Raw genomic sequence first — 13768 nt, 5'->3', positions numbered from 1 at the left:
AGACAGCCATTTTGCTTTTTTGCATTTCTTTTTCTTGGGGATGGTCTTGATTCCTGTCTCCTGTACACTGTCACAAACCTCCATCCATAGTCCATCAGGCATGCTGTCTATCAGATCTAGTCCTTTAAATCTATTTCTCACTTCCACTGTATAGTCATAAGGGATTTGATTTAGGTCATATCTGAATGGTCTAGTGGTTTTTCCCACTTTCTTCAATTTAAGTCTGAATTTGGCAATAAGGAGTTCATGATCTGAGCTGCAGTCAACTCCTGGTCTTGTTTTTGCTGACTGTATAGAGCTTCTCCATCTTTGGCTGCAAAGAATGTAATCAATCTGATTTCGGTATTGACCATCTGGTGATGTCCATGTGTACAGTCTCCTTTTCCATTGTTGGAAGAGGGTGTTTGCTATGACCAGTGCTTTCTCTTGGCAGAACTCTATTAGCCTTTGCCCTGCTTCATTCTGTACTCCAAATTGTACTCCAAATTTGCCTGTTACTGCTATTTAGTATGTTAAATTTTTTTCCAAAGCAGTTTCCTTAATTGTACATAGAACAGTATTTATCACTTTTAAAAAATTGCAGTGAAAATGTGAGTTTTGAAAGACTATAAAATGATCTAAAAATATTATTAAAGGGCTGAGATACAGAGGGTAGATCATGATCTAAAATCAGGGGAATAAAAAATTGAGTGTGAAAACAACAAAGGGCAACATTCTAAGTGAATTACAAAGCTATACAAAAGCCATTGCTTGCATGGTGCAGCTGTAGATTAGGAGTCATTGTAATCAAAAGTCATTTTTGTTGTATTCAGGATCGATCATTCAATGATCTCCCCTGCTTCTCAGGGAAGACTGGGTTGACATAAATTGTGAGATAAGGAGTTACAGTCTCTGTAATTAGAAACCTTGTAGTTATCTAAAAATATAGAAAATGTTACTATATTGCAGGTCTGAAATGGATATCTATACCAAGGCCTCACACCACATGTTAATTCAGTTCACCCAGTGAGTGGCAGTTACACACCTGTGACCCTCCTCAACCCATCCACCTTCATCACACACGAATTCCTGACAATCACATTAAGAGACCAAGAGTGCAGAAGATTAGCCACTTTTATGTAATTATGGACAATCTTACTGGTTTCCTCACTTGTTATAAAATATTTAAAACAAGAATATTAGGCAGGGCAGTTTCATTCATAACACATATAAACAAGAAGGCATATGAACTATCTAATGTTTTGGAGCTCTCAGTTGGGTAGTTTCGTCTTCTGCTGTGATAATGCCAATTATTCATTTATTTTCTTGCTAAACATGTTCAGCTAAAGAAGAAAATTATGTGTGTTTGTGGGTGTGGATGTGTATATCTCATATTTATCTGTACATAACATACTGAATGGCATATGGAATATAAGTGCTAATATTCCATGATATTTGATTTCACATAAATTATGACATGACAGAAGAGATATTTTTAGTGCACACTAATTATTCTCAAACACTGTCAGTATTTTTGATTGAGTCCTGAATTACTTTGAACATAGTTTTCACTTGTGTGTGCTAAGTCACTTCAATCGTGTCCGACTCTTTGCGACCCCGTGGACTGTAGCCCGCCAGGCTCCTCTGTCCATGGGATTCTCCAGGCAAGAATACTGGAGTGGGTTGCCATTCCCTTCTCCAGATTTTCACTTACTGCTGTCTAGAAATTAGTAGTGTTAATCATCTCACGTGTCATAGGTAAGACTGGTAAAATTATCACTTCAGAGCTTTAGTGAATGAGGAAAAAAAATCATTTTAAAAAAGACTTTTTTAGAGCAGTTTTAGGTTTATAACAAAATTAAGAGGGAAATACAGAGATTTCCCATATATTCCCTACTCTCACACATGCATTGCCTTGTGCATTATCAACATCACTCACTAGAGTGTTAACATTTTTTAATAAGGATGAATCTACATGGACATATCGTAATCACCGAAAGTCCATAATTTAGCTTAGAGTTCACTCTTGATGTTGTGTGTTCTCTGGTTTGGACAAATGGCATATATCCATTATTGTAATATCATAGAGAATATTTTTACTGGCCTATAAGCCCTCTGTGCTCTGCCTATTCATCTCTTCAACCTGCCTGTCTCCTACTCCATACCCCTAGCCATCAATGGTCTTTTTATTTTCTCTGTAGTTTTGCCTTTGCTAGAATGTCATATAGCTGGAATCATATAGCATATAGCTTTTCCAGATTAGCTTCTTTCACTTAGTAATGTGCATTTCCTCCATGACATGATAGCTCATGTCTTTTTAGCTCTAAGAAGTATGAATGTGTTATAGTTTCTTTATCCATTTACCCACTGATGGACATCCTGGTTGCTCCCAGATTTTGGCAATTACAGTTAAAGCATCATGTGCAGGTTTCTTTGTGGACATAAGTTTTCAAGTCATTTAGATAAATACCAAAGAGCATGACTGCTGGAGTATATGATTAAAGTATGCTTAGTTTTATTATAAGAAACAGCCAAACTGTCTTCCACATGAGTTGAAACATTTTGCATTCCCACCAGCAATGAATGAGAGTACCTATTGTTCTTGCCAGCATTTGTGATCTAGGAAAAATCATAAAACTTAAAAAAATATATAACTGCTAATATACAATCTAATAGATACACTGGAACCGAACACACTGCTTTGGAACTTCAAGACTTTCTGCCTTGAACACCCATGGTTTATCTTAGAAGCATCAAGTGCTGTTTGGACTTCACCTGTTATTTCTCGCATGCTCCGCATATAGCTATGAAGGTTAGCTAGAAGGTCATTCTCAGTTGTGTATCTTTGAGGTTGTCATTCTTGGTTTATTTTGCCATCTAAAGAAATGTACTCTTCTAGCATGAAAATGTTCCCATCACAGTTTGATCTCTCATGCTTTTCTCTTCTTTGTATAACCACCTTAACAGGTATGTCAAGGATGCCACAACGCCATCGACCCCGAAGTGCAGCGGGTGACCTACAACAACTTCAGCTGGCACGCGTCCACGGAGTGCTTTCTGTGTTCCTGCTGCAGCAGGTGTCTCATTGGGCAGAAGTTCATGCCAGTAGAAGGGATGGTTTTCTGCTCAGTGGAGTGTAAGAAGATGATGTCTTAAGAGGAGAGCACCAAGCAATATTGAGCCCTAGCTATCCAGAGTGGTCTGCATTTCTACTGTAAAATGCAATTTGGAAAAATAAAAGGAAAAAAAAAGAAACTATAAAGGAAACCAGGAAATTTGTTCCGTATCTTTCTTTGCTGTTTTTCCTAACCAAATTTTTGCATCTCAATTTTTAAAACCTGCTTTAAGCATTTAATTTTTAAAATGGTAAAGAATTTTACCTTTCTTTGGCTTTCCAGACGTAAAATCTTTTGAGTTGGAAGCTTGAGTTTAATATCTTCATATTCCTACCTTCTTTGTGCCAAACACAGTATATATGAAAACTTAAAAGTTAGTGTTTGAATGGAAAGATGAGCATTTCATGTTCTATATTCTTTTTCCCTTCTTGTATAAAATGAAAAGGAAATTAAACTTGCCCTAATGCCAGGGCTCTACGTTTATTGCCTCATCTTATTCGCTGAATTTTGTAGTAATACACAGTGAATTCTTTTGACAGAGAAAATAGAAATGCAGCATAATATGAAGAACTGTTATCATTTTAATGTCTATGCATTTGCTATTTCCTAACTTAGGCAGAAATGGCTTTACTGCGTATCTCTATTTTTTTAATCTGCTCTACCTCTCAATATTCTCTTTGTAAGCTGATGACCTCCATTTGTGGCCTTGAATATTTTATTGTCACATGTGGCTTCCACACTTTTTACTTCTATAGATGATTTTTGGCAAGCCACTCATTTATGTTATATTTTTAATCCAAAGAACATGTATACTTTTTTTGTATCCAAGAAACTATAACTTGTACTCTTTGCACTTGGCTGTGTGGTTTAAATAAACTTTTTGCATGGTTTCCATTCTTTTCTAATGGATACTGTCCTATGATATAATGCCTGTTCGTGGATATATAACAAATGGCTTCTTTGCCTGTATACTTCCTTCCTTAGGTATTTCTAATGTTTATTTTTCCTTTTCTACTTCCATACATAGCTATGCACTATGAAAGTTAAATGTAATGAATGATATATGTATTATTATTCAAAATAAAGTCTCTTTCACTTTAATAATTATACCTTTATTTTTTGTATCTTTTTCATTTGAGAGCGAAAAAAATCCTTCTGCAATTAAGCATTTGTTACAGCAGGGGGCAGTGTTTCCAAGGATAAAAAATAACCTGATACATAAGGGCTACTTCCTGATGAAACAGGACAGAAACTAGACTTTTCATTATGGTGAAGGGATAAGTTTTATGAAACTTCATAATAAGTGAAAGCATTTAAATAGTTGGTTTTCAAGTCGTGTACGAGTTTTTTCTTTCAGAAAAAAGAAAGTGTCGTTTTAATTGAAGTTGGGAAAGCTACATTCTTTTGAGGTAAGTCTGCTGCTGCTGCTAAGTCACTTCAGTCGCATCCGACTCTATACGACCTTATCAGCAGCCCACCAGGCTCCTCTGTCCACAGGATTCTCTAGGCAAGAATACCGGAGTGGGTTGCCATTTCCTTCTCCAAGGAGATGTAGAGGCTCAAGAAATTTGGCTAAATCCATCACTCACTACCTGAGATACTGATTGCATGAATATTAGGCATTTCCTGGAAGAAGAAACTACTTTGCCTGAGAAATACAGAACCTTTGTTTTGATTCATTACCCTGACTTAGTTTTACTTTGGCCTTGTAGTACAATAGAATGAACTGTAATGAAATGTAATGCAAGAGAATGTGAACCATTTTCATTGTTCATTACATTTTTTTTTAAATGTTCTTCGAATACTTTGCCGTTTAAGCACTTAACAAGAGAGTAAGATGGTTACTAGATTCTATAAGATTTTCCTTTTCTCTAGCACTTAGGATATGGTCACCCCATTTTATATAATCATCACTTTATATTTTGCATTGACTTCAATTCTAAATAATGGCTTACTTGATACAGGTGCCAGCATTAAATCCTTCGCTTGCAATGGGGAAAAGATAAGAAAGTAATATTTCTATCTGAATGTGTGCATTTTCTCCTTCAAAAATAGATATGAAGAATAACCTTTTAGCCTACTTACTTCCTATGGGGTCAATAAATGGATATTTCTATCATCCAAATCCCATTTAAGTTATATTTTTCAAATATATAGCTTATCCCTTTTTTGTACTCAATATAGCAGGCATTTGAGTAACATGTCTCTGTATTGATAATTAGCAGTTGAGAGACCCTTAGCCTGAAATGGACTAGATCAGGAGGGACAGAATACTGGGATATCAACCACACAATAAAGTTACCACATACAGTAAGAAAATAAATTAATTTTCCCCTCTTATTCACCTGTTCAACAGTAAGAACAGCAATGTTAGATGCAGAAAGAGAAGGGAGATATTTCTTTCCTGAGACCCAGGAAGTTCGAAAGATTTTGACACATCAGTTGGTGGAGTATATTGAAGTAATACATTTATCATCCTTATTGGAAGAAGCAGACATATTAGAATGACTAATCATGAACTCATCACAGAATTTGCATATCCTATTCATCTTTTAAGGGCTTCCCAGGTGGCTCAGTGGTAAAGAATCCTCCTACCAGTGCAGGAGATGCAGGTTTGATCCCTGGGTTGAGAAGATTCCCTGGAGTAGGAAATGGCAGCCCACTCCCATAATCTTGCCTGGAGAATTCCATGGACAGAGGAGCCTGGCAGGCTGCAGTCCAGATTGTCTCGAAGGGTCAGACATGACTGAGGGCACATGTATTCATCTCTAAGCAGAAGGATTTTGCTCTCAACTTTTGAATACAGTTGTAATTTTTTAAGAAATTAGTGTATTTTTGTTATCCAGTCCCTTTAAGAAATACAAGTTGCTCAAGGGACTAGTCATACTTTTTGGTATGGTGTCTTTTTTATTTTAAAAGAAAATTTTTTTTTTTAAATGAGGGGCTGAAGGTTGTTTTTCCTTTTAATCAACTTTAGCTGAAATTTCTGTGACTCTGAAGTCTTCAAGCACAGATTTCCAAATCTGACTTTGAAGTATTTCAGCCCAATTTCACCAAAGGCGAGAGATTCATTCCTGACTCATTCTTAAGGAATTTTCAACATGAAGTGTTTAAGCTCATCCAACTTCACCATGGTTACCAAAGAGACACCACAGCCCAAGATGAGCATTAAGCCTTTGTCTTAAGATGCCCTGGCATATCTGAACTTGTCTTCTGGCTGTTCACTTAATTCCTCAGAAAACTTATGACTCCATCAATGTCTCCATAAAATAGCACTTTACCACACATTCTTGCTAGATATGTTGTGCCCCTCCCTGACCTCTCCCAATTTGAGTGCTCAATGAGAACTCTTAACATTGAACTGGATATTCACATACATGAAAGGACTCACTGGGGTACATGGGTGTGTTTTGAGCAAACAACCTAAAACATATTCTTGCTTGATTAATGAGATTTCTTTTTCATGTATTTACTAGATGTTTAAATAGCTTTAGCTAAGTATTTTGTCTCTTTGTGGGCTGAAAACATGTCATTGTAGCTTCTATTTAATCTGATAATGTATTTTGAAACCCTCAAGACATCATTAACCTTTCATATTGTTTTGAATGGCATTTTATGCTGACATTTTTAAAGGAGACTATTGATTTTTCTTCAGTGATACTTTTCCCCAGGATATCTTGACCTTCAGACAATAACACAAACAACTTGTACCCAGTTATCTTTACTAGAGCCAGCCATTATTGAATGTAGAAACATTTGAATTGATGTTCCCAAGTAGTGACTAACTTTGAAAGCATCATGGCGTAGTTCAAAGGAGGGTTGGAGTTAGGAGTCTGGAGACCTGGCTAAGTCCCACTGATCCTCTCTCTCCTTGCAGTTATACTGAGTAGGACAGAGGAAAGATTGTTGGATTTGAGGAGTCTAGAGAATAACAGGCCTGAGTGTGATTGGACATCTACAAATATATTGAAGTCACCAAGAACAGTGACTTCAAAATTGGGAAAGGAGTATGTCAAGGCTGTATATTGTCACTTTATTTAACTTACATGCAGAGTACGTCATGTGAAATGCGAGGCTGGATGAATCACAAGCTGGAATCAAGATTGCTGGGAGAAAGAACACACCCAGACACGCAGATGATATCACCCTAATGGCAGAAGATAAAGAGGAACTAAACAGCCTCTTGATTAGGGTTAAAGAGGAAAGTGAAAAAGCTGGCTTAAAACAACTTTCAAAAAACATTTGAATGGCATCTGGTCCCATCACTTCATGACAAATAGATGGGGAAAAAGTAGAGACAGTGGCAGGTTTTATTTTCCTGGGCTCTCAAATCACCGTGGATGGTGGCTGCAGCTACGAAATTAAAAGACACTTGCTCCTTGGAAGAAAAGCAATGACAAACCTAGACAGCGTATTAAAAAGCAGAGACATCACTTTGCTGACAAAGGTCCATATACTTAAAGGTATGGGCTTCCCCTGGTGGCTCAGTGGTAAAAATCCACCTGCAATGCAGGAGTAGCAGGAGATGCAGGTTCGATCCCTGGGTTGGGAAGATGCCCTGGAGAAGGAAATGGCAACCCACTCCAATATTCTTGCCTGGAGAATCCCATGGACAGAGGAGACTGGCAGTCCATAGGATTGCAAAGATCGTACACAACTGAAGCGACTTAGCATGGTTTTTCCAGTAGTCATGTACAGATGTGAGAGTTGGACTATAAAGAAGGCTGCAAACCAAAGAATTGATACTTTGGAACTGTGGGGTTGGAGAAGACTCTTGAGAGTCCCTTGGACTGCAAGGAGATCAAACCTGTCCATCCTAAAGGAAATCAACCCAGAATAATCATTGGAAGGACTAATGGTGAAGCTGAAACTCCAGTAGTTTGGCCAGATGTATAGAGTCGACTCACTGGAAAAGACCCTGTTGCTGGGAAAGATTAAGGGCAGGAGGAGAAGGGGGCGACAGAAGATGAGATGGTTGGATGGCATCACCAACTCAATGGACATATGAGTTTGAGTAAACGCTGGGAAATAGTGAAAGACAGGAAGCCTGGCATGCTGCCGTCCATGGGATTGGAAAGAGTCAGACAAGCCTTAGCGACTAAACACCACCACCACCAAGAATAACAATAGGGAAATTAGCAGAGAGAAGAATGAGCCGAAGGCTAAAGTCATGTTAAAAAATGAAGGCGTGTGCTGGATTTGGTAGCACATGGCATCTAAGGATAGAAATAGGTGGTAAAGTCTGTGGCCATGTACTAGATTTTAAAGAGCTGTGACTGAGGAAACAAAAAGGAATTGACGTGAAACCAAGAAGGATCTTCAGGCGCTCCTGGGCACAGAAGTCTTTTTATGCCCCATTTGTTGTAGGCAAGACTCCAGTTTCCATGGTCTTCTCTGAGTTCCAAAAGGCAAATTCGGACAGTTGCTAATCAGAGGAGAAGCAGCCAAGAAACCATGTGAGGCAACGTTAAAGGGACAAGAGAAGCTCCTAAAGACTAGGAGACCAACTATCTGAGGCCCTGCAAACACCCTAATCTTGTCAGCTGCTGCTGCTAAGTCGCTTCGGTCATGTCCGACTCTGCATGACTCCCTTTGCATGGCCAAACAATAAAGCTATTCTTTACCCAAAACTCTGTCTCTGAGATTCAGTTTTACATTGGTGTACAGAGAGGCTGAGCTTTGGGCATCAGAAATAACAAGGGAATGAGGAAGGTACCTACTCCACTGGCACTGCAGGACTCCTATATGAGAGAAAAAGCTGGCCTCTGCCTGAAAGATGGGATAACCAGGGATCAGTTGGAGCAAGATGAAGCTCTTGAGAGTACAAGGGAGTTTGCAGTTCATAGAAGTTGAACTTCAGAGAGCCCAGATGTAAAGTTAAGGAGTGTAGGAAGGAAAAGAGCCAAATTAGGAAATTCACAAAGAAGAATGGATATCAAGTTTGCAAATGAGGCCAGAAAAATCTAGATATCTGGAGTAAACAAGACTGAGGGGCGTACCAAGTTTAGATTGCTAGTGAAGGATGAGCTTTTGACTGTACATAACTAAGAACACAGCTAAGATTAGCTTAAAGACCAGACATAGGCTAGTCCAAATTTGGCTCAGAAGAAGCTCTTTTTTTTATCTCTCTGCTCTGCTATCCTCTCTCTATGTGTTGCGTTCCTTTCTCAGGTTTGTCCTTCCATTCAAGCACCACTCCCTCACGTAATAGCCTCCAAGATAGAGAGCAGAGAGAGGGCAAAAGGTTATTTTATTTTCTTAATAAGGAGAAAAATCTTTCCCCAGAGGCCCCAGCAGACCTACCTACCCTTCCATTTCATTAGCTAGAACTAATTCACATGCTCATTCACATGAGAAGAAAAAACAGTAGCTAGGGTTGACTTATCTGATCATAATTCATACCCTAAGAGCTGGGTGTGTGACCATCCAAAGCAAAATCAATGTTCTGATATAGGAAGAAAAGAAATGACCATTGAGTTGTTGATGACAAAGACCACATAAATGAATAGTCGTTTAGAGCTCAGAGTCTTTTAGCTGGGAGGTATGGGACAGCCAGGCAACTATTTATTCTGAAACGGGGTTTCTGTTGGCCTGTGAGATGAGACAGAGGCATCATTTGGGAGCATCTTTCTTAGGCAGGACGTCACTTACATGACCAGAGGTTATGTGGAGTCAGAGCAAGACACTGTGAAGTCCTTAGGGTGACATTACCAGATTTTGTGTGGCTTGCCTCACCACCACCACCATCTCATTCTATCTAATTTGTGCCTCCAAAATGGTGAATAACAAAATGAATTAAGTGAGATCTCTATAAGCCATGAAAATCAGGTAAGAATTTTACTAAGTTTGATGGAATTCATTTGGTCATTTCTAAAGAATACAACAATAGAAGAAACAGCTCAGGAGCTGTAAGCCAAAAAAATCAAGGTTTACTTAAATATTTAAAAAATATATTGCTACAAGAATCAAAGTACATTGCTCACAGCAATACTTAATTCCCTCTTCTGTCCTGCCAGTTTTCCTCAGACCTCCATCTGCTCTGTCCACAAGTCCCCCAAACCCCAATCTTGTCCAACTTCTCCTCTCTTGACCTCTACCATTTCCACTTCTCTCCAGTGCTTCATCCATTCACTCACTCACTCAGTTAATGTTTATTGAGCATCTGCTCTATGTCTGGAATGGCTGCAGTTTGCAGAGTAGTAAATGAGACGAGATCCCTACTGTTATGGTGCTTTATGTTCTAAAGAGAAGAGAAGTAAAGAATTCTAACACAAAAAAATAAAATGTGGCCAACTGGGGAAAATAAGATTCAAAATCAGAATATATACAAATAACAAATAGAGGTCAAAGCCATTAAAATATTAAAGAATAAGGACCTACCTAGTAGCTACAAATGGAGGTCCACATTATTCTATGATTCTAAGCATTGCCCTTTATCTTTACATGTGAGAATTGGGAACCTCTTTGACACTCTGAGTGGACTGAGGGAAGGCTGTGAACTCTCACATGGATTATTTACCCCATGGCCTAAGAAAATTACTATTAGATGTCAGTACTAATAGAGCTTCACTCTCCAAAAGAAGGCATTCATTTCCACATTTCTGAAATTGAGAGTGAAAAAAAAATAACTGTAATTTCCCTTTCATTTTACTTCCAGGAAATTTTGAGCAAAATCTGACCCTCCACTAACATAGCAACTATGACTCAAGTATCTCTATTATTTTTCCAGACTATATTATTATATGAGTTCCCCCTTTGACCTGCTTCAAATTCTTTGTGGAACTAGGTAGCATATCTTTTTGGTTAGCATTATTTTTGTTTCTTTTCCAAATGGCCAAAAAGGTTATTCATCATAAGGGTACAGGCCAGAAGTCATTGGCCTAATGAAAGAACAGAAATAGTCCGGGCAACCATCAGATCTCGTCCCATCCTTCTCTTCTGCAGGTCTCCCGTGCCCATCTGTTCCATGTTTCTTTTTGCTGTAGATGAATTCTCTCTGGTCCTCAGTCCATGTGATTAGTGAAAGATGGCTGCCCTCACATTTCTGGGTTCAGTCACAATGAGAGACTGATGGGCTGTCTCTAGGTTCTGATTCCAAATTTCCCCAAAAGAAAATCTAATTGACACTAGTTGTTTCATATTGGACAAAATAGTTTAATTCCAGGGGGTAGACTCATGCAATGTAAGTAAACAGTTAAAAATCTGCCTAAATGAGATTTGAGGGAGAAACAGTGAGAATAAGGGGGAGTAGGGTCAGCTATTTAGGGAGTCATTGTGAGTAGAAAGATATTGCTCAAGATGACTACTGTAATTGCAAACATGTACACAGAATGATAGTGTGATGTTGTTGTTTAGTCACTAAGTTGTGTCTGACTCTTTGCAACCCCATGTACCAGGCTCCTCTCTCTATGGGATTTCCCAGGCAAGAATAATGGAGTGGGTTGCCATTTCCTTCTCCAGGGGTTCTTCCTAACCCAGGGACTGAACACACACGTCCTGCATTGGCAGGTGGATTCTTTACCACTGAGACATGATGGCATCCCAACAATGTGATAAACATTGCCTATTTCCAGTGGGACTATATTTCCCAGCATCCATTACAGTTGTGTATGGCTTTGTGGTTTTTATTCCAGAGAATATGAACAAAAATAAGTAGTTTCCTTCTAGGTTTGGCCTTAAAAAAATCAGAATCCCCCAGAAGATGGTGGAGCCAAGAAATAAACTGTTTCACGCTGGAACATATGTGAGCCAGAAACAAGCTTTTACTGTTGTAAGCACTGAGATTAGGTTTGTTTGGCATAGGAATTAACCTTTCCTAACTAATACCGATAAATAAAGCAGACCTTTTTCTCATTCTACAAACATCCCTTGACTTGGTCATGTGTTATATTGGGATGCTGGCGAACTGGGGGTGAACAAGGCAAGGCTTCTGTTCTTCTCTTGCTCTCTTCTCCATAGTCTCATGTAGGGGACGGGTAAATTGGAAATTAAAATAATGAAGACCTGTCCCCTAGAGAAGACAATGAAAATGATCCCAGAGTGACTGTGATACTGAGATGTCTTCTCTAATAGCAGAAGTTATATTTAATTTTCTTAGGTGAGTGGATGGATAAACAGAAGAAACACTGCAAAAACATAGTCTTAAGAGACCTATCACAGTGGGATAGGACAGGAAGGAGTCGAGGACAACTCTGAAGCCCCAGCCCTGACAATCGAAAGGATGACAGTAAAATCCAGAGAAATGGGAAAGCTGCTTATGGAGGAGCTAGGTTGAGAGAAAAAATGATGAGCTTGCTTTGGAACACAGAGTTTGAGGCAAGTAGAAAGATAAGTTTAGAACCTGAAATCTGATGCTCAAGAAAAACCTCTGGCTGCAGATGTAGATAAAGAAACCAATGGATAAAAGTTACATTAGTATCTCATATCAACTTACAAAAAGGGGCCCAAGTTTTCTTATGAAATGTGACTATATGTCAAAAATACTCTTGAAATGATTTTCATATAACTCACTTTTCCAGGATAAAATTAAGACAAGTTTAGGCTATTTCCTCTTTTTTGAGAAAATAAAAAGTATACTAACAGTTTTGGTACTTTCACAATATACATTACAAGCTCTGAACAACCATAACCTACAATATACATTACAAGCTCTGAACAACCATAACCTATCTGTGTCTCAGTTTCTTATCTATAAAATGAAAATATCAATCCCTATGTGGCAGATTGCATTTTGAAAAATAGCTGTGGTAATAGTTCTGGTCCTATGTGCTCTTCCAGAACCTTGCCACTCACCATCTGGAGTCTATCTTCCCTCCCCTTGAACCTGAGCAGGACTTTGTAACTACCTGGATGAAGAGAATGTGACATGCATGCCTTCCTAGGCTAGGTCATAACAAGTGATATGACCTCTCCAGGCTCTCTGCCTCAAGGATTGTACCTAGTCACCATACTGTAAGGAAGACAAAAATAGCTCACTTAGTCCATGTGGAGAGGAACTAAGGCTCCCAGTCCAATACCAACATCAACTGCCAGAAATGTGAGTGAATGATTCTTCAAATAATTCCAATCCAGAGCCTTGAGTCTTCCAGCTGAAACCCTGAGATCGGCAGAGACAAGCTAAACCCATGTGTCCTGTCCAACTTCTGGAACCACAGAATCCATGAGCATAAAAGTTACTTGGTGCCACAAAATTTGGGGTAATCGGCTATGCAGTCATGATATCTATAACACCGATTGGACAGAATTATTATATATATGTTTTACAGGAATCTTCTTGGCTCAGAGGTTAAAGCGTCTGCCTGCAATGCGGGAGACCCAACTTTGATCACTGGGTTGGGAAGACCCCCTGGGGAAGGAAATGGTAACCCACTCCAGTATTCTTGCCTGGAGAATCCCATAGAGGGAGGAGCCTGGTAGGCTACAATCCATGGGGTAGCAAAGAGCTGGACATGACTGAGCTACTTTAATTTCAATTTCTGTATTACTATGCATAATATATATATATATATATATATATATATACACATATGTATGTATTATCATAATATATACACATTATACTTTATACATAAAGGAGCATTCCTGCAAAATATATAAATCTGCTACAGATAGTATAAAATTTTATTTTTATAAATATAGGATTTTATATTTATATAAATTTATATTTATTTTAT

The 13768-nt window shown here is 38.5% G+C and overlaps 1 protein-coding gene across 1 annotated transcript in view; it reads left to right on the top strand.

Moving 5' to 3' along the window:
- The window catches only part of TES (testin LIM domain protein), a 55400-nt gene extending 51204 nt beyond the window's left edge, over positions 1-4196 (top strand). The window contains exon 7 of the mRNA XM_043463130.1: positions 2947-4196. Within this exon, the coding sequence (XP_043319065.1) occupies positions 2947-3135 (189 nt within the window). The 3' untranslated portion in view covers positions 3136-4196. The remainder of the gene's footprint in view (positions 1-2946) is intronic.
- Positions 4197-13768: the final 9572 nt, after the last annotated feature.

The sequence above is a fragment of the Cervus canadensis genome, chromosome 3 (genome assembly GCF_019320065.1).
Source record: "Cervus canadensis isolate Bull #8, Minnesota chromosome 3, ASM1932006v1, whole genome shotgun sequence".
NCBI classification, from domain to species: Eukaryota; Metazoa; Chordata; class Mammalia; order Artiodactyla; family Cervidae; genus Cervus; species Cervus canadensis.
Note: the sequence above shows the minus strand (reverse complement) of the source record. Positions and strands in the feature narration are given on the sequence as shown.